The sequence below is a fragment of the Kryptolebias marmoratus genome, linkage group LG21 (genome assembly GCF_001649575.2).
Source record: "Kryptolebias marmoratus isolate JLee-2015 linkage group LG21, ASM164957v2, whole genome shotgun sequence".
Classification (NCBI taxonomy): Eukaryota; Metazoa; Chordata; class Actinopteri; order Cyprinodontiformes; family Rivulidae; genus Kryptolebias; species Kryptolebias marmoratus.
The window spans coordinates 18,334,882-18,352,087 of record NC_051450.1 but is presented as its reverse complement, the minus strand read 5'-3'; the positions used below and the strand labels follow the sequence as shown (position 1 = coordinate 18,352,087).

General features: G+C 43.3%; 2 protein-coding genes across 3 annotated transcripts in view; both read right to left on the bottom strand.

Moving 5' to 3' along the window:
- Positions 1-7,098, bottom strand: part of slc51a (solute carrier family 51 subunit alpha) — a 9,177-nt gene extending 2,079 nt beyond the window's left edge. Inside the window, exons 1-8 of the mRNA XM_017428377.3 lie at positions 6,865-7,098; positions 3,982-4,133; positions 3,831-3,904; positions 3,479-3,637; positions 2,628-2,739; positions 1,553-1,699; positions 1,362-1,467; positions 1-175 (exon numbers count right to left, since the gene is read on the bottom strand). Of these exons, the coding sequence (XP_017283866.1) occupies positions 27-175; positions 1,362-1,467; positions 1,553-1,699; positions 2,628-2,739; positions 3,479-3,637; positions 3,831-3,904; positions 3,982-4,133; positions 6,865-6,943 (978 nt within the window). The 5' untranslated portion in view covers positions 6,944-7,098 and the 3' untranslated portion in view covers positions 1-26. The remainder of the gene's footprint in view (positions 176-1,361; positions 1,468-1,552; positions 1,700-2,627; positions 2,740-3,478; positions 3,638-3,830; positions 3,905-3,981; positions 4,134-6,864) is intronic.
- Positions 7,099-13,489: 6,391 nt separating this feature from the next.
- zdhhc20b (zinc finger DHHC-type palmitoyltransferase 20b) overlaps positions 13,490-17,206 on the bottom strand; it is a 7,090-nt gene continuing 3,373 nt past the window's right edge. The window contains exons 8-14 of one of the 2 annotated variants that reach the window (XM_017428378.3): positions 17,120-17,155; positions 16,848-16,980; positions 16,275-16,401; positions 16,092-16,181; positions 15,910-16,022; positions 15,780-15,827; positions 13,490-15,688 (exon numbers count right to left, since the gene is read on the bottom strand). In XM_017428378.3, coding sequence (XP_017283867.1) covers positions 15,784-15,827; positions 15,910-16,022; positions 16,092-16,181; positions 16,275-16,401; positions 16,848-16,980; positions 17,120-17,155 — 543 coding nt within the window. In that variant the 3' untranslated portion in view covers positions 13,490-15,688; positions 15,780-15,783. The remainder of the gene's footprint in view (positions 15,689-15,779; positions 15,828-15,909; positions 16,023-16,091; positions 16,182-16,274; positions 16,402-16,847; positions 16,981-17,119; positions 17,156-17,206) is intronic. The other variant, XM_017428379.3, reaches the window with a different exon arrangement.

Sequence of the window (17,206 nt, the reverse complement as noted above, 5' to 3'; positions counted from 1 at the left end):
CCCCACCCACTGGAATCAACCTGGTCTCATGCAGATTTCGGCATGGCCACCATGTAGGTGTTTTCGTTGTCGTCGTGATCCTCTGAGGGCAGCGGCTCGTACTGTCGTCGGTACAGCAGCCGTGTGACCAGGGTGATGATGAACATCTCCAGGATCAGCAGCTGCTGACTCAGCACTGCAAAACACACACGGCACGAAGTCAGCGAGACACCTGACAGGTGAGGTGAGCTACGAAGCATCACCGACTCTCTTTTAGCACCAGAAACACTGTGGAAAAGCTCTTTCTTTCTACAACCATACATTTTAACGATACACTGAAATACCCATGTTACACCACTAGATGGCGATAATGTCCACATTAAAGAGATCTCAAAACACAGACAAAGACCTTGTTTTGGTGGTTTTTTTAAATACTGTTTACAGTTTCCTCTCACTGAGCTTTTCAGCATTCAGACAAACTTTGTCGGCAACAGAAACAGTAAAAAAAACTGCTTTATGTTTGTGTTTCTGGGGAGAAATAAAACGCTAAGAAAAGCTCCAGCCCATACAGATTCAGCAGAAGCCGTAAATGACTCTTTGAATGACCTCAGTTTTTTAAAAAAAAAAAAAAAACAGTTCAGCTTTGACCAAACTGACAAGCTAACGGCTAGCTTAACGCTAAAGTGGATTGCTACTTGCACAGGCACACGGAAGCAGCTAGCTGTACCACTTCCAGTGCAGCCGGGAGTTGCAGCTGCTTTAGACCCACTTTGGTCCTGGCTTGGCTCAAACTACACATTAGCTCGTCAATCCGACCAAATTAAACTCTGCTTCTCCAAATTAAGATCGTCCAAGGAGCCATCTACAACAGGTAAGATATTCTTTTTTCATATCCTCTCCATGAAACTCCATCCTGGAGCAGTTTAACTTCTTCCTGCTGATGTTGCAGAGACATCAGGACTAAAACAAAACATATTTATGGTTTGGCAGGAAGGACTAAATGTTAAAGAGATGTTGGACTGTCAATTTCCTGCTTAAATCTGATCAGTTTTATCAAATTAAATGAGTTTAATTCACATAGAAATCAGAACGAGTAATTTTGAGGCACTTTATAGAGAAAGTACACAATTTAAATTAAATAAAACCCTATTTAATCCAATTATAAACTAATATATTGTTAATTATAATGTGAATAATCGATACTTATTCTAATTTAGTCAGCTTAACTATACTTCCACTCGTAGGACTGTTTCCCTAAAGAAAACAGAATTTATTATAGAGTTAACAGAATGTGAGGAAACGGTTACGTCTACACATTTTAAGCTTCATGTTAACTCGCTTCAGCTCAGGTGGATGAACGTGTGAATGCACGGTGGACTCACTGTATCCTCTGGCCGGAGAGGAGAAAGGTGGCGAGCAGGCGATGGTTCCGTTCATCGCCAGGATGTTGATGATGGCCGTCTGCAGCTGACTCAGGATCAGCACCAGCTGCCAACGCAAACACGCGCCTTTTTAGGCCGCCAGCCGAAACAGAGACAAATGAGACAAGACAAGCCTCCTTCCGGCGTCCTACCTGGTACATGGCGTACTTGGGGACGATCTTTAGCGTCTGCAAGGCGGTCCTCAGGTGCATGAAGAGGATCGCCACGGGCCACAGGGCGATGATCGTCAAGATGCCCACGAAGGGGTTGATCCATATCGCTGCGCCGGTGATCGACACCTGAAAAACATTTGAGTTAAACAGCAGGAAAACACAACTGAGACACAGAAAAAATAAATACTCTAATAAGTGTTTCCCCTCAACAGTGAGGTAACAATAAAACACTGTTTATTAAAAGGTTTGACGCTTAGCAAGCTAAATGCTAATACTAGCATGATGCTTTATCGGCCACACGTATTCAGCACAACTTTTAATTTCCAGAACAGAAAATGGGAATTAAATACGGAAAAATAAAAGCAGTTTAAGGGTTAACGTTCAGGTAATCAGGAAAACATCTTCAGTGTTAGGGATGGAGATGGATCTGCTCTGATGTGGTGCTAAAAGATTAGCTGTAGAATAAAAACATTATTAATTTAAAGTTGTGAACAAATTCTGATGAAGCATCTCCTACAGCTGACTTATTATCCCCCCCAAAAAAACATCCATGATGCAACTCTTAAAGTGCTGCTTTATTTTGGTCCTTGGAGTCCAAAAATTTAAGTCTTTTGTACAAAAAAAGGGAAAATATCCTCAAAACAAGAAGAGAAGGCAGATTGTTTGTCATCTATTTTGTCTTGTTTTATTTTCACAGCATTAAAGCTGGATATAAATTATAAATCTCTCTTCGAAACCTAAAGAACTCTGTAAACATTCCCATTAGATGCTTTTTGAAGTGTCTAAAAACTCCTCATCTAGTCCAAAAATCTGGTTTGACACAAGAAGACCAAGCAAGATTGGTCTTCTTTTAAAAAAAATAGACGTTTCCTCTTATTGGGGGAAAAATAAAAGACTAATTTTAAACATTTCACCAAAAACCTGCATCACTGAACTGTCCACCGTCTCATCATTTGTCTGCAAAAATCGAAGGAAATGACAGCAAACAGAAGTCTGAGAATCAGGGACAAACACGTGAGGACAGGCGGTCAGCATCGCCGCGTTTGGGACTCACGTCAGCCACGTCAAAGTTCCCGTTGGTCCAGAGGACGATGGAGAGGACGGTGAAGACGATCTTCAGGATGGCGAACTGGAAGGAGCCGAGTTTGAGCAGGAAGAGAGAGCGCCTGGGGGGGGGGGAAACAGAGGAAACTCGTCAACTATGAAACACAGGACGCCGATGGCTGACCTGAGCCCGAGGGACGCCACGCTAGGGAATTCACGGCAACTTAAACTCTTAAAGGGGGTTTGGGGCCCATGGCACCACGTCCTGAGTACACGCCGCCCCTTCCCTGACAGAGTTCAACGACCGGGAGTGCGTTTGGCTCCGTATTCGCAGAACCGAGGCCGACTTTGTTCAAACAGGCTAAAAAAATAATACATCAAAGCCAACGTGGCGCGATCGGACCAGTCAGAGGTCCTGTGTAACATCTGTACCTCATCAGCGTTGCAACATCTTTCGCTGTTATACAATCGCCATACGAATACGTTTAAATCAGAGCCGCTGAAACCTAATCCTCGCGAAGTTGTGTGTTTTACACAGAGTTCACTTATTTTAATCTTTGCTTTGAGTAAAAACTGATCCTTGGTCTTTAAAAACAGACAACTGTCTGAATTGGCTTTTTTGTTGCCTGCTTCCCTTATCGGAACCAATTACAAGTTTCTTATCTAAAAGCCGTGCTACAATTACCACAGAACTTTGGAAGAATTTAGCTTCAACTGTCGACAGAAAAAGACTTCCTGAGACCAAATTAAGGCTGCCTGAAACACGAATGATAAAGATCCCTAAAGAAATTCGTCTAATTCGTCCCTCGGGGCAGAAAAACGCAGCGAAGTGGGAGTTTTTTCGTGGCTGCTTGACGTTACCGTGTGATGGCCACGTGTGGGAGGCAGGGGCAGCAGCAGCAGCAGGGCCCCGTGCTGATCCGCAGCTTGTGTTTGCTCGAGCGCTTCAGGAAGGCCTCGTCACCGCCAATCTCCTCCAGCATCAGAATCAGGAACTTGAAGACCACAACGGCAAAGTAGCTGCAGCAAACGAGAGCAAAAGGGTTCAAGAAAGTGATGAACCTTTAGTTGAAATGTTAGGATACTGAAGCCACACGCTGGTTACGCAACAGAATGGCTGTTTTCTATAAAATGTTGTCCAAGATGGGGGGGGTTTGAGTTGTATTTTGATGCAGTTTGCATAAAAAGGAGGCTAAAAGTAAGAAAAACCTACCAGGCAGAGGTCATATCAGTAAACATGACAGCTTTGGGGATCCACATCCCCAAACATGACATGGTGCTAATCACCTAAAAGGAGAAGATATAAAACTTTATAATCAGCTTTTTTTTTTAAAAAATAATAATAATTTGTGTGCTGTTTTTACCGGAGCTGCCCCATTCACCCAGATGATTAAACTCTTCTTGTTGGCAGGTACTTTTCTGTAAATGTAGACACATTCCTCTAGAAAAACCATCAGGGAAACTGCTGCCATAAACGTGAGAATGGAATACAAGATAATGCCAAAAATGTCCAAATCTGAAACAGAAAAAAGAGACATTTTTATTTGAGTGAGAACTGAGTTTTTGTCATCTTTCTCAAAAACTCAAGATGGATAACACTTTTAATTTAGTTAAAATAAAGTGGTTTTTTTTAACTTGTTTGTTTTTCTTTCAAACAGCATGACTGACAAGAAAAAAAGAAAAAGTCCCAGCAAGTTTTGAGAGTTAAAATGAGAGAATTATTCCTGTATGAAGCTCTACAAAAGACTTATTGTCAGCAAGTGAAAACTCAATGAAGTGTATCTCTCTCTTATGGCAAAAATAAATAAATACAATTTAGCTTTTTTTGTTGTACCGATGTATAAAAGTAATTTGAATAATTTTTTAAAACTTTAACTGAAAACAGGGAGGTAACAAAAGCCGCAGTTAGCATGCTAATGTACAAAAAACAGGCTAATATTAGCACATTTCTAGTAAGTTTGTTTTTTTCTAGCTATTTAATGAGCCTTAAAAACAAAACAATGTTTTTAAAAAGACAAATATTGAAAGAAAATATAATTGTTTTGAGAAAAGTGACTGAAAACAGTAAACAAACAAAGAAAACAAACATTTCCATTAGCATGCTATCGTACTAAAACAAGCTAATTTTAGCATGTGCTGGATTTCTGGAGTTTATGTTTTTTCTCACATCTCTAAAAAAAAAAAAACTTGAAAACAAAGCAACTTAATAAAGAGACAAGTTCTGAAAATACAAATGTAAAGTTTTGAAGAAAGTGATTGAAAACAGTAAGCTAACTCAGAAGAACAAAAGCTGATATTAGCATGCTAATGCTCGAAAAGAAGCTAATTATAGCATGTGCTGGATGTTTGGGAGGGTTGTCTTTTGCTATCTTAAAACCCTTAAAACTATTTTTTAAGAAAAAATAATTATTTCAAATAAACTGACAGATTAGCAATTTTCAAGAAAAGCTTGTCAGCTAACACAAAAACAAACACGCAATTAGCATGCTAACAGTACGGAAACAAGCTAATTTTAGCACGAGTCCTGAGTTTGCTGCTGTTGTTGCCGTTTTAAGCCTTGAAACCAAAACAACAAATCTTGAAAAAAATGTGAGAAACTGAATATTTAAGAGGGAATAAATGGCATTAATTATCAATACTAAATCAGCTTCACACTAACTAACCTCAAAAAGGAGGGAAAGGAGAGTGATTTGCATGTGAGTTCAGGTTGCATAAATGCAGCAACTCAGCACAGTTTTAAAGGTTTGAGCTCCACAGACGTTAAACAAAGCATCTTTAAAAACCTCTGAGGATCAGGATGTTGGCGGTGGAGGTCATGGGGGGAAGTTGAAGCTCGGTTGTGAACCTGGATGGCAACAACACATTTCTTCTTTTCCAGAGAAAGGAAAATGTGATTCAATGGTAAAGCGGCAAACAAAGAATGGAAGGAAAGGCAGTAAATACCTTTAACATATCGCCCATTACTGAAACTATTCTTGTAATCTGCGTCATTTACTTTCTGGTATTTTAAGTCATTAGAGCAGTAGTCAGAGTGAAACAACAAACAAACACAGACGGCCTTCTTTTAGTCTTTTCCCTGGGCTCATTTGTTGTTTTCGTAATTCTCTCTAACGTTCGGCACATGCATGTGTGCAGGACAGACAGTAAAAGGTTTGTCTTATGCACAGAAACAGAGCGGTGTAAAAAGAAACATATTTCTAAAGACTTTTCACCCCTAAAACGACCGAAATTTGCTCACAAAACTAACTGGGATATTTCTGCAGTTAGCAAAACTCAGCTGACATCCAACTTTATTTAGTTTAAGCACAAAGTGTGTTTGTCAAATCACAGTTTACAAGAAAACGGTGACCTAGTGAGAAAAGTTTGATGATTAAAAACAAGTCGTCTGCTATTTCCAATTAAAACAAAGGAGAAAGTGCACAACACGCAGTCATTTCGTGGGATTTCCTTACGACAGGAGAAGCAAAAGGAAAACAAGTCACACCCTGAATTTACAATAACACCTTATTAGTGAAAGTGATCAAAACGGAAGCATTTGAACACAACACAGGATATATTTGTCTTTTCATCCAGTTCTGTTTTAGACTAAAGCTGAACTTGAACTTTATTTAATGCAGAATGTGTTATAAATCCCTGCTTATATTAGCTTTTTGATGGAGGTGTCGAATTAACAGGATTTCACCAACAAATCTTTGGTTTTTTAGACCCGCCTGTTTCAAATGGTGTCAAATATTCAGCTTAAATGTAAGTTTTGTGTCATCTAATCTGGTTAAGTAAATACATTTAGGGTGACCTCAGGTGACATGCTGTCAGGAAATGTAATTTAATTTTAATCTGGCTAATAAGGTCTGGAGCTCTTCCCAGGTTAATGATTAACACTTAAGTAATCGAGGTGACAAACAGGGAACCATCCTGCTTTTGAGTCCTTCTTTGTTAATAAGTAAAGTTTATTTGAACTTGTACAGAATAAAAACAGGAAACCTCTTCACAGCCTCCAAAGAGAGAGAGAGAGAGAGAGAGAGAGAGAGAGAGAGAGAGAGAGAGAGAGAGAGAAGAAAAAAGGGAAACTCTATCCTTTTTTTTGGACCTACAAAGACTGAATCAGCTGTTCGGGGTAAAATCTCAGCCAGATTAATTAAGATTCCAGAAGAGGGAGATCTGCTGGGGCGTGAAGTGACCAAAGTGTGCACCAAACCGCCTCACCCACACACACACACACACACACACACACAGCCCGCCGCACTCACTCTCTATGATCCGGATGGCCACCGGGGGAGGCTGGCCCAGGCAGCTCGGGTCCACGCTCAGGTTGGTTCCGTTGCTCATGCCGGCTGCTGGCTGCTGGACTGCACGCGGATCGGGCCTCTCCTGCGGGGGGGAGGGGGGGACGGACGGACATCCACGGACCCCGGTGGCGCGTAAAAGTTTGGAGAGCACCGAGGGAAGCTGCGTCCTCTCCAACACGCGCGTCTCCTCCTCCTCCTCCCCCCCCTAAAAAGCCTCCTCCAAACACCGAACCGCCTCCTCTGTTGGTGTCATGGGACAGCGTGTGCAGCTCTGCAAAACCGACAAGAAAAAGTCCCATCAATTACTCACGTAGATTTATGAATAAAAGGGAAATGACACATCCTGGCCATTCTTTTCATTTCACGCACCGCCGCGTGCCAATTGAGCCAATTCTTGCACCGGTTCTGAGTTATTTGGGATGAGAGGTTTATTTCGTTAATTTGTTACAGGCAGGTTGAGGCATTTGTTCCTCTCTGCTCGCTTGGATCATGTTAGTTAGAAGCTACAGCTGGAATTAAACCCAAACATTTCCTTTTTTAATTAGTCAGCATGTCTCCCCCCCTCCCCCCTTCAGTGCTCTTCCTCTGGTTATTTTTTCTTCTCAGCAACTTGTTGGAAAACTACAGCTTCCCTGGAAACAGCCTAGGCCTGAGATATGTGTGTGTGTGTGTGTGCTTCTCTTTTGCCAACAACACGCACATCACATGCCTCCCGGTTCCCATGGCAACATGTACAGAGGCTGTTGTCATGTGAGGCGGTTTGTTGGCCTGTTTCCTCCACAAACAGTCGCTTCATTAAAGCCTCTTTCATCAATAATCAATAATCTGCAGAAATGAGATGAAGGCTGCTGGCTGAGGTCTGCTGGAGAAGCTGAAACTGGGCGCTTAAAGGGGAAAGTAGCAAAACACTGGCTATAAGCAGCAAAATGCTAGCTAAAACTAGCTAAAAGCAGCAGAATGATAGCTAAAATTAGCAAAAAGATAGCTAATGTTAGTAAACAACTAGGTAAACGCAGTAAAACACTAGGTAAATGTAGCAAAATAGACAATAAAAGTAGTAAAATGCTAGCTAAATGTAAAAATAATTGCTACATATAACCTTTAAGTAGGAAAACATCAGCTAAAAAACACAAAAGACAAGCTAAAGGTAGTAAAATGCTAGTTAAATGTAGCAAAATGCCAGATAAAAGCTCTAAGTAGCAAAACACTAGCTAAACTTAGCAAAAAGTAGCAAAAGGATAGCTAAAATAAGCAAAAAACTAGATAAACGCAGTAAAACACTAACTAAAAGTAGCAAAACAGAAAGTAAAGGTAGTAAAATCCTATCCAAATGTAAATAAAATTACTAGGTAAAACCTCTAAGTCAATGGTGTCCAGTCCTGGTCCTGGAAAACCACCACCCTGCAGGTTTTAGATGTTTCTCTGCTCTTCAGCAGGTCTTCATGTTCTGCAGAAGCCTGTTAATCACTCGGTCATTCAAATCAGGTGTGTTGGAGCAGAGAAACATCTAAAAGATGCAGGATGGTGGCCCTCCAGGACCAGGACTGGACACCCCTGCTCTAAGTAGCAAAACACTAGCTAAACATAGCAAAAAGTTTGCTAAAAGTAGCAAAGGTCTAGCTGAAAGCAGCAAAAGGCTAGCTAAAAGTAACAAAAACTAGGTAAAATCAAAAAAGATAAGCTAAAAGTAGCAAAATGTTTGTCAAAAGCAGTAAAAAGTTGTCCAAAAGCAGAAAAACATGAGCTAAAAGTATAAAGTTGACTACAAGCAAAGGTCAGAGCAACTGGATGTTTTGAAATATAAATGTCTAAAATAGAAAACATCCAGGAAGGGTTAGATTACATAAAAGATACAGAAAAATAAAGGAGAAAAACAACAGTTCTGACTCAGTTCAAACTAAGGTGACATTAGTTTATTTTAGTTTGAAACGTTTCCCTTCTTTATGTCTGAGTGTGAGTTCCTGCGGTTCGTGTTTAAGGTTGTTTGGGGTTTATTCAGGATAAACCCTTTTTTTAATCCTTGATCTGCCTGTTCGGTCTCATCTGCAGGATGATGGATGAAAGAAAAAAGCCCCAGGGCCACAAAAACAGACATGCATGGAAAAATCAGCGCCTGTGAGCTGATGTTCCACCCGACAGAGCGGGCCGTGACGTATCACTTCAAGGAATGACATGAGACAACGTCATTTCCAAAAACTCAACGGGGGACATGCATTCCCTCAAGTTATGTTAGGTCTGTAATTATTTAAAGTCCTGAAGGCCTGTTGGTGACTTTACTTTTTCCTCTGTTGCAAAATAGAGAAGGTGCGCACCTTCTTGTTGCCCAACGTGACCACTGACTCATTTTGTTCAAGTTGGAGCAGCTTACTTGTCTCTGAGTGCATCTGGGCACACACCTTGTTAGCATTTCACATTTCGATTTAAGGGGATCTGCCGCGACTGGCCTGGGTTTGGGAGAAATTCAAAAAAAAAGAAAAAAGAATGAGGTAGTTTTGTATAAATATCTTTAGCTCGGGTTTCCAGCAGGATTCAGGATGCCAGTCGTTGTGTTGAGGCAGAGCTGAGATTGCCAGGACTTGTGCAAAAAAAACCCCAAAAAACAAAAAACTCTAAATCACATCTGGAAGCCAGGCATTCGGCTCAAAGTTCAAATGAACACGAATGTGAAATCAGAAGCAAATCTCGAAAAGCTGCGAGCTGGAGGCTCCTGGAGTCCCGCCAAGCGGCACCAAGTAGCCAAGAAGTTTGCAAAACCCGATGTCGCTTTTTGTTTTATTATTCTCGCAGTTTAATGAGTTTCCCTTCAGTGAAAAACCCGTTCAGGGGGTTTGTTGAAGACCTTAAATAACTGTACTCTATCTAAAAAAAAGCCAACAAACAGTTCATTATTGGGGATTTAAAGTTTACAAAAGCAGAGATACTGGAAAAAAAAAAGTGCCGATTAGACAAAATAAAATCAGCAGCGTTTTGAACATTTAGAGATAAAGCTGAGATAGAGGGTCCTGAAGCACAAAAAAACATGTTTTTTTATTTTATATGAAGTGTTTCGTCCTTTTGATTCTAGTTAATCAGCGGCAGCAGAAGGAGACGGGTCAAAAGAGGGAAGAGTTTTAGTTTTGGACTTAAAAAAAAACCATAAATGACATAAAATAAAACTTAACGTAGTGCCTTTTGTCAGGTTTCTTACCTCCACAGAGGACGTGACGTTTATCCATCTGTCTGTCTCTAACTGTCCAGCTGTGTGGCAGGAGTGTGAAACTCCACAGCTGGACACCTCATGGGTCAAGGGTGATCACCATTGATTTCAAGGCGATGGGGTCAAAGATCTGCGTTACAGCTGACCTTGTGGTCTAACTGAAGGGATGTCAAGCTGCACAGCTGGACACCTCGTGGGTCAGAGATGATGCCTGTTGGTTTCAAGGCTCATGGGGTCAAAGGTCAAAGGTCACAGGTAACCCCTTCGCTCCTACATGTGACCCTTTTGTGTCCGCTGGTTTGTCTGTCTGTCTGTCTGCACAGATCAGGTCAAAACTGATGAACAGATTAGGAGGAAACCTTCAGGAAATGTTGGGGTTGAAACAAAAACAACGGATTAAATTCTGGTTCTGATCCAGATTAGGATCCCGCTGTGGCCTCGGTGGAGGTTTGCGCCCCCCTGAGTGTTTTCACAATGAGTTGTTCTTATCGAACAACTGAGTTGACGCCCAGCTTCGGGAAACTTTCCAGGTCCGTTGGCGAGTGAGACCACTCTGAAGTTCTGAAGAGGGCTGCGTGCAGATTTTTAAATCCGTGCGTTGGGACAGAGGTTAAAGTTTGATGGACGCGTCCTCGACTTTCAACATTTTGGCAAAACGTACAGAAATGTTCCCACCAGCCTACGAAAGGAAGCGGCAGGAGATTTGGTTTTTGTTTTCGGTGGAGGTGAGTCCACCGTGCTGCCTCCGCTCAAAGCCGGTTCAGGGAAATCTGCTCAGAGCGAGATTAATGGAAAGGAGAAGGCCGGCACGGGTCAAGGACCTGCGTGTCACCCTGATAGCGAAGGCCGGCGATCGACCGGGGTCACGACTTCACGTTCAGAATGTTGACAGAGTGTTTGCTTTTTCCTAATCAGCGTCATCTGCTGCGAGCACAAGGCTACACAACGCCACCCTGTTACTCCACAACCACGGGGATTAAAAGATGCACATGAGAGCAATCTGAGCGAGCCAGAGGGAGGCGCTTTAATAATTAAAGGAATTTGGAACAATTACAGGACATTTAATCCATCTGAGCCTTTATACCACCCGGAGTGCACTTTTACATTTTATTTGGCCCTTTGTTGTTGTTTAATCGGCACGTTTTACAGTCTATTTTTTATTTTTTTTTGTCTGATCTCGTGTTTCAGACTTCAGCTGACATGAAGAGCCTCGGATCACCAACATGGATTACATATTGCTGAAGATTAGTTAAGTCATCGGAGACTAGTTATCCAGAAGTAAACAACTCCTAACTAATGTTCCAAAACCATCCGGTCATTATTTATTCAACAGAAAGAGCCAAAATTTTTAAAAATCCATGATTCAACAACTTATAGAACCTTGTTTTGGAGCAATAACTCAGTAGTAGTTTAACTTTATGACGTCTCAGGTGGCTGTAGAGGAATTTCGGCCCACCCTTCTTTCCACCGTTGCTTCAGCTGTTTGTGTTTTGGAGACATTTGTTTCTGCTCGGCTCTCTTAAAGCCCCACAGGGACTTTTTAATCAAACTCAGGTCTTTGGAGCGCTGCAGAACCTTCGTACCTTTCCTTTTTTTACCCATTCTGTTGTAGATTAGCTGCCATTTGGGGTCACCGTCCTGTTTCATAGCGACTTCATAGCGACTTTCATAGCGATGGGAGAGAGGGCGTCACGACTCTAAAACACTGCGGTACGCAGAGGAGTTCACGTCGCTGCAAATCGCCACCCTCCCACCTCCGTGCTTGACAGTTGCAACGAGTCGTTTTGGGCTTCTGCGCCGTTTGGTTTTTGCAAAACGTGGCACTACGTTGGTCTGATCCGTCCAGAGTTCGGCCTTCTTGTTCGTTCAGGTGCGACCTGTGCTGCCGTGTCCTACCCTTTCAGGTGTTTTCCCATTCTGTCCTGAACTTTAATTTTTGAACTGCGGCCTGTAGGGTCTGATGGAGCATTACACAGTCTGACCTTCAGGGGGATTTTGCTGCAGCGTGCACTCCTGAAAGAAAAGCAGCTGTCTTAAAAGTTTTCCATTCTTTAATAATTTCCTTGTAAATGATGGACTTCAAACTGTTTGAAAATGACCTTTGACCCCTCCCAGACTGACACCGTTCACACCAGGCAATACAATCCTACAGAAAAGGATGGATTTTAGTGCCAGGAGAAAAGGGGGCAGGTGGTCCGGACCCGTTTTAGTTGTGTATACATGTTAGTCTGAACCCGATCTGTCCCGAGCTGAAGTGACCCCACACAACCAGCAGTGATATGGATGTTTCAGGTAAAAAAAAAACAACAAAAAAACAAAACAAACTTCCTCTCAGCTACCAAGTGGTTTTGAAAATTCTTTGCAAGTTTGATCCTTCTCCACATAGAGATTCATTTTTGGGGCGATTTTAACAATGAAAGTGGATTTTACCAGGTCAGTTTCTTTAGTTTCAGTTTGTTCTGATTGTTTTTAGAGCCAACTGGACTCGTTGTGGTCACCAGAAGCTCTAGTGTCCAAATCAGGACAAGTGTGAGCAGCGTTGTGTCCCATTATATTCACCTAATTCAACAGCACAGCTGTGCAGTTATCAGCTGCTGGATTTGAACATGAAACCGTGAAGTTTTAGGTTCGAACCTTCAGCCTTTGTTCTGCCGCTGAGCTCTACGAAGGCAATAATCAGATTTTTCTTCTTCGTCACGAGATAAGTCTGAAAAACACGAGGTTTTGTAGAAACGTCTGTTTGTGGCGTGGCTGCACGTCTGTAGACACAGCCGGTAGCGGATGTCGAGTCGAAAAGACATTTTGGCGTGAATCAGAGCAGTCAAACCACCCAGGATGGATGTTTAACGCAAGGCTTGAACAGGGCCTAAAGTCACTGCTGATGTCTTTCCACCTTGGCGTTGTGTGAACTCAGCTGGAGGCTCCAGAGCAGCAAACTGCAGAAACTCCTGAACCAATCAGCAGCAAGAATGAGCTTTAATTCAAACCGAGGGGGTTAATAAACGACAGAGTGGAAGCTGTTGTGTGTTTTTAGAAACCGGCGAAGATCAGATCTCTTATATTACGGCCTGACATGTAAAACCCTAGATTTGGAGAGACGGCGTAGTCCTTTTAGCGCATCTGTTTATGGGGGGGGGGAAATAAAAATAAATGTACAAAACGTCCCTGAAACTGGAGTCAACAGCAGCCTGGAGGCGTTTCTGTTCCAAAACAAGAGCGAAGTTACCAAGAAGTGAGTTTCTCAAACTTTGGTCGAGGTTTTGGGTTCGCACACGTCTGGTGTTGCCCACGCGGAGCGTCTGTAAGAAAATAAATGCATGAAAGGAATAAAAACATTGAGATTAACTCTCGTCTCTGAGCACAAAAAACAAAACAAAACACAGGTTCATATAAAAAACAAAACAAAAAAAAAACATTTATTATTGTTACAGTAACTGTAGAAGCAAGTACTTCATTCACAAAAACAGAAAAAAGAATCAGACAAGAAAAATATATGTAAGGTTGTTTTTTTTTACATAATATATAAACAGATTGTAAAATAGGATAACAAAATGTACGTTATGATACGACCTGCACCGTGAGGACAGATGTTCATCAGAAATCAGAGATCTTTCTCCTGCTTCCACAGGAGATTTATGGCTTCGTTCAAACAGAATAAAGCTAATTGAACAAATAAGATAACAGAAGATATAAAAAAAAAGAGAAAGTTTGACACCGTGATCCCAGTTATTACAGCAAAACTTCCTTTCTTTCACAGAAGTTCGGCGCCATGCATGTTCGAACCTCATGGCTGCACTGACAGGAATATAAAAATAAAAATAAAGAGACACCCGCTGAAGCGTTACAAAAGACACGAATACAAACTTTAGCCTCGAGACCAGCCAGGCGGGCAGAGAGTCAAGGCAACTGTAAAGCAAGACGACAGGTCTGCGAGAGACGACAGCGACAAACCGGGCTCGGGAGTTTGTTTGTTTTAAAATCGGACAGGGATGCATGATCAGAACTTCACCTTGGCTTGGATCATGGTCTCCCATCTGCCAAACCCCCGGTTACTGGTTTGTAAACGAGGGAAAGACGTAACCAAAAGTTTTCACCGCCACGAGCTCACCCTGCGCGTCAGGAACAGCTGTAAACACGGACGACACCGGGATCCGGTTGGCGGCGTCCGGCGGCAGGGGTTTGAAGTTTAAGCCAGATGTTCCAACACTTACACGAGACGAGTCACCGAAACGAGTTCAACACGAGCCGAAGGACAGGGGGGGGGTGTCTCTCATCTCTGCCTCCCCCCGCCTACACGTACAATTCACAACACCGAGAGGACGACCAGAGGAGCTCAGCTCACTTTCACACGACATCTGAGACAGATGGAGTAAAGATATCGCCCACCGCCTTTTAGACTGAGACGAGAAGGGACAGACCTCACCAACGATCTGTTGAAAAACTAAATCTGCTAATGAGCCGTAGATGGACACCCGGTGATTGGTTTGTCAAACAGACGAACACTGCGGCCTTTTGAAAACAATCCGAGTCAGAGCAGCTAACAGGGGCGATTTGTCGCCACCTGCTGTCCAGTTCTGGTAATACAACAACAGAGAGCTAAGAGCTGCGGTTAGAATCACGCAGCAGCCGCTTCGTAACACCGTTTGGACGACATCGATGATGATGATGATGGTGGCCAGGGAGAGTTCGGGTAAAGCTGTAAACACTTCAGGTTCAGATGTCAGAGCTCCTGACAGTCCAGCCCTTATTTGGCAACGAGTGTTAAGTGTCTGAGAAAAGGTCGAGCTGCGAGACGTCACCCGCCGGACGCTGCACGGACAGGCAGGGGAGGACGCTGCACGCCCCCCCACAGGTTTCAGCAGCATATTCCAACACCAGCTGGCCCACAAAGAAACAAAACTGTTTTTTTTAAACTAATGACTGCCATTTCAACTGTCACACACACACACACTCTCTCACACACACTTTACAATACGTCAGTCTTACCAATAATACCTCTTAGATATGTTTAAAAAAAATGGAAAGAATAAAAATAACATAAACAGCACATTGTTTAGATGGATATTTCAAAGTGCAAAGGCGCCATCTTGTGCTCTGGTTTCCACGCTGCCAACAAAATCCCGGAGACGAGTCTTCGCCGCCGAGGACGGGGACAGTCCTCTGCGAGAAAGTCCAGGTTTTTTGGTGGGAAAAGATAAAAATCCATGTGAAAAGGTGCAAATCATAAATATTTCTGAACTTCTTTAAGTTAATAATAAACTGGTCCATCTCCACTGACAGCATGTCCTCCAACTCTTCATGAAATCCTGGGATGTTTTTTTTCTTCTTTTTTCTTTTGGGGCACAAAAGCTTTCCATAAATAAAAGGAAACGTCTAAAAGAGGAACACGGAGACTCGACTCGAGGGGGGGACGTTGGTGCGAGACGTCCTGCATGCAGAAATGCGCGGCCGGTGCCGGTGGACTGCGCGTCCACGGTTACTCTGAACGGGTCTGTGGGGACGCAGCTGCGGAGGAGGACTGTTGCCGTGGTGACATACTAAACCGTTGGGTCGTTTAAGGCATCGCATTAGATGACTGAGGCGTTTCTCCTGCGGGAAGACGAGAAAAAAGACAAACGTTTTAAAGCCAAATGGTGTTTCCGGGCTTCGAGTCGGGCTGAGTCGGGTCGAGTCGGGTTACCTGGTTAGGACCAGCTCTCCATGGAGACTGTGAAGGTTTCACTTTCAGCTGTAAAGCCAAACAGAAAACACCGTGAGGTTTCCCGCCAACGTTAGCTCTCCGGGAAATGATCACAGCTGCCGGAACTCGCCTGATTTCGGAGGATGATCAGCCGGGACGTCCTCGGCGTTGACGACATGCTGCTCGTTGTTCAGAAGGCGGTTCTGGGACTCGCTTAGCGGGCTGACAGGGACGTCGGTCACGCTGGGAAAAAAAGGCCTTTAGTCTTGTTTGCTAAACGTAGCGCTAGAAATAAACCTGGATTCCCCTCACCTTTTACTGGGCTCGGGATGCACCGGCACGGCGGCCTGCTCTGCGTCTGCGCTGACCAGCCGGGTGGGGAACGTCAGACCGTCTCCTTGACTGAAAGGGAACCAAAGAAACAAACAGGTTTGTTGGATATTTACTGGATTTTTTTTCATTTCTCCAGAACGCGGTCTGTGTCGTCTGTCTGACCTGGTGAAGACCGGCAGCAGCCAGTACTTCTTCTGGTCTCCAAACACCTGAGCGATGTTCTTCCGGAAGCCCAGAGAGAAGCCGTTCTTATCCGAGCCTGTTCTGAAGACGGGTGCTCTGAACGCCTCTGCGGAGGGAGAGAGAGAGGAATTAAATCTTTCTCATCACACGTCGACGCTCTACTTCAACTGAAAGAAATCAAAACCCAAAAAACTGACTTTTAAACCATCTTACTGATAATAAACCCATTCAGAATTAGAGGATTTGGTTTTAGACTAATTCCTAAATGAAACCTATCACCTCATGTTTGAAACAAAGACTTCCTGTGACAGGTTGGAGCTCAGGGGACTCTCAGCTACCACCACACCACGTTTCAGCTCAATATCTCCAAATCTGACTGAGCTGTTGGATTACAGCGACAGATACAGCGATTCAGCCCGAGTCCAATAATTAATGGTTTGGAGCCCTTCTGTAGGTGTCCACAACAAACCTCATCATCATCTTCATTTGTCACAGAAAACGTCGTCGGACCTGGAGCCGATCGAACGAGAGAAACGCCGGCGCGGTTGTTACCTATCGTGGACCTGTTCTTCCCCACGAGCCACAGGTGGTAGCTGAAGAGGGACAAAATGCTGATGCAGAACATGGCCGCCACAAAGAAGAGGAACAGGACGTGGAATTTGGCTTGAGTGTCGTTCAGCTCGTTCTGGAGAAGACAGACGAGAATCGATGAGAAATTCACTTTCAGGATATTTCTGGAACGGAGGAGCGATTAAAAAAAAGGCAGAGTCATGCAGGAAGATAAATATGAACATGACATGCTCGGGAGGAGGGGGGGCCGTTACCTTCGGGCAGTTCTCTGCCGATTTCCTCCGACAAAGCTTTAGTACAAACAGAAACAGAGCGGTCAGAAAGGCGAGGAGAAAACAGGC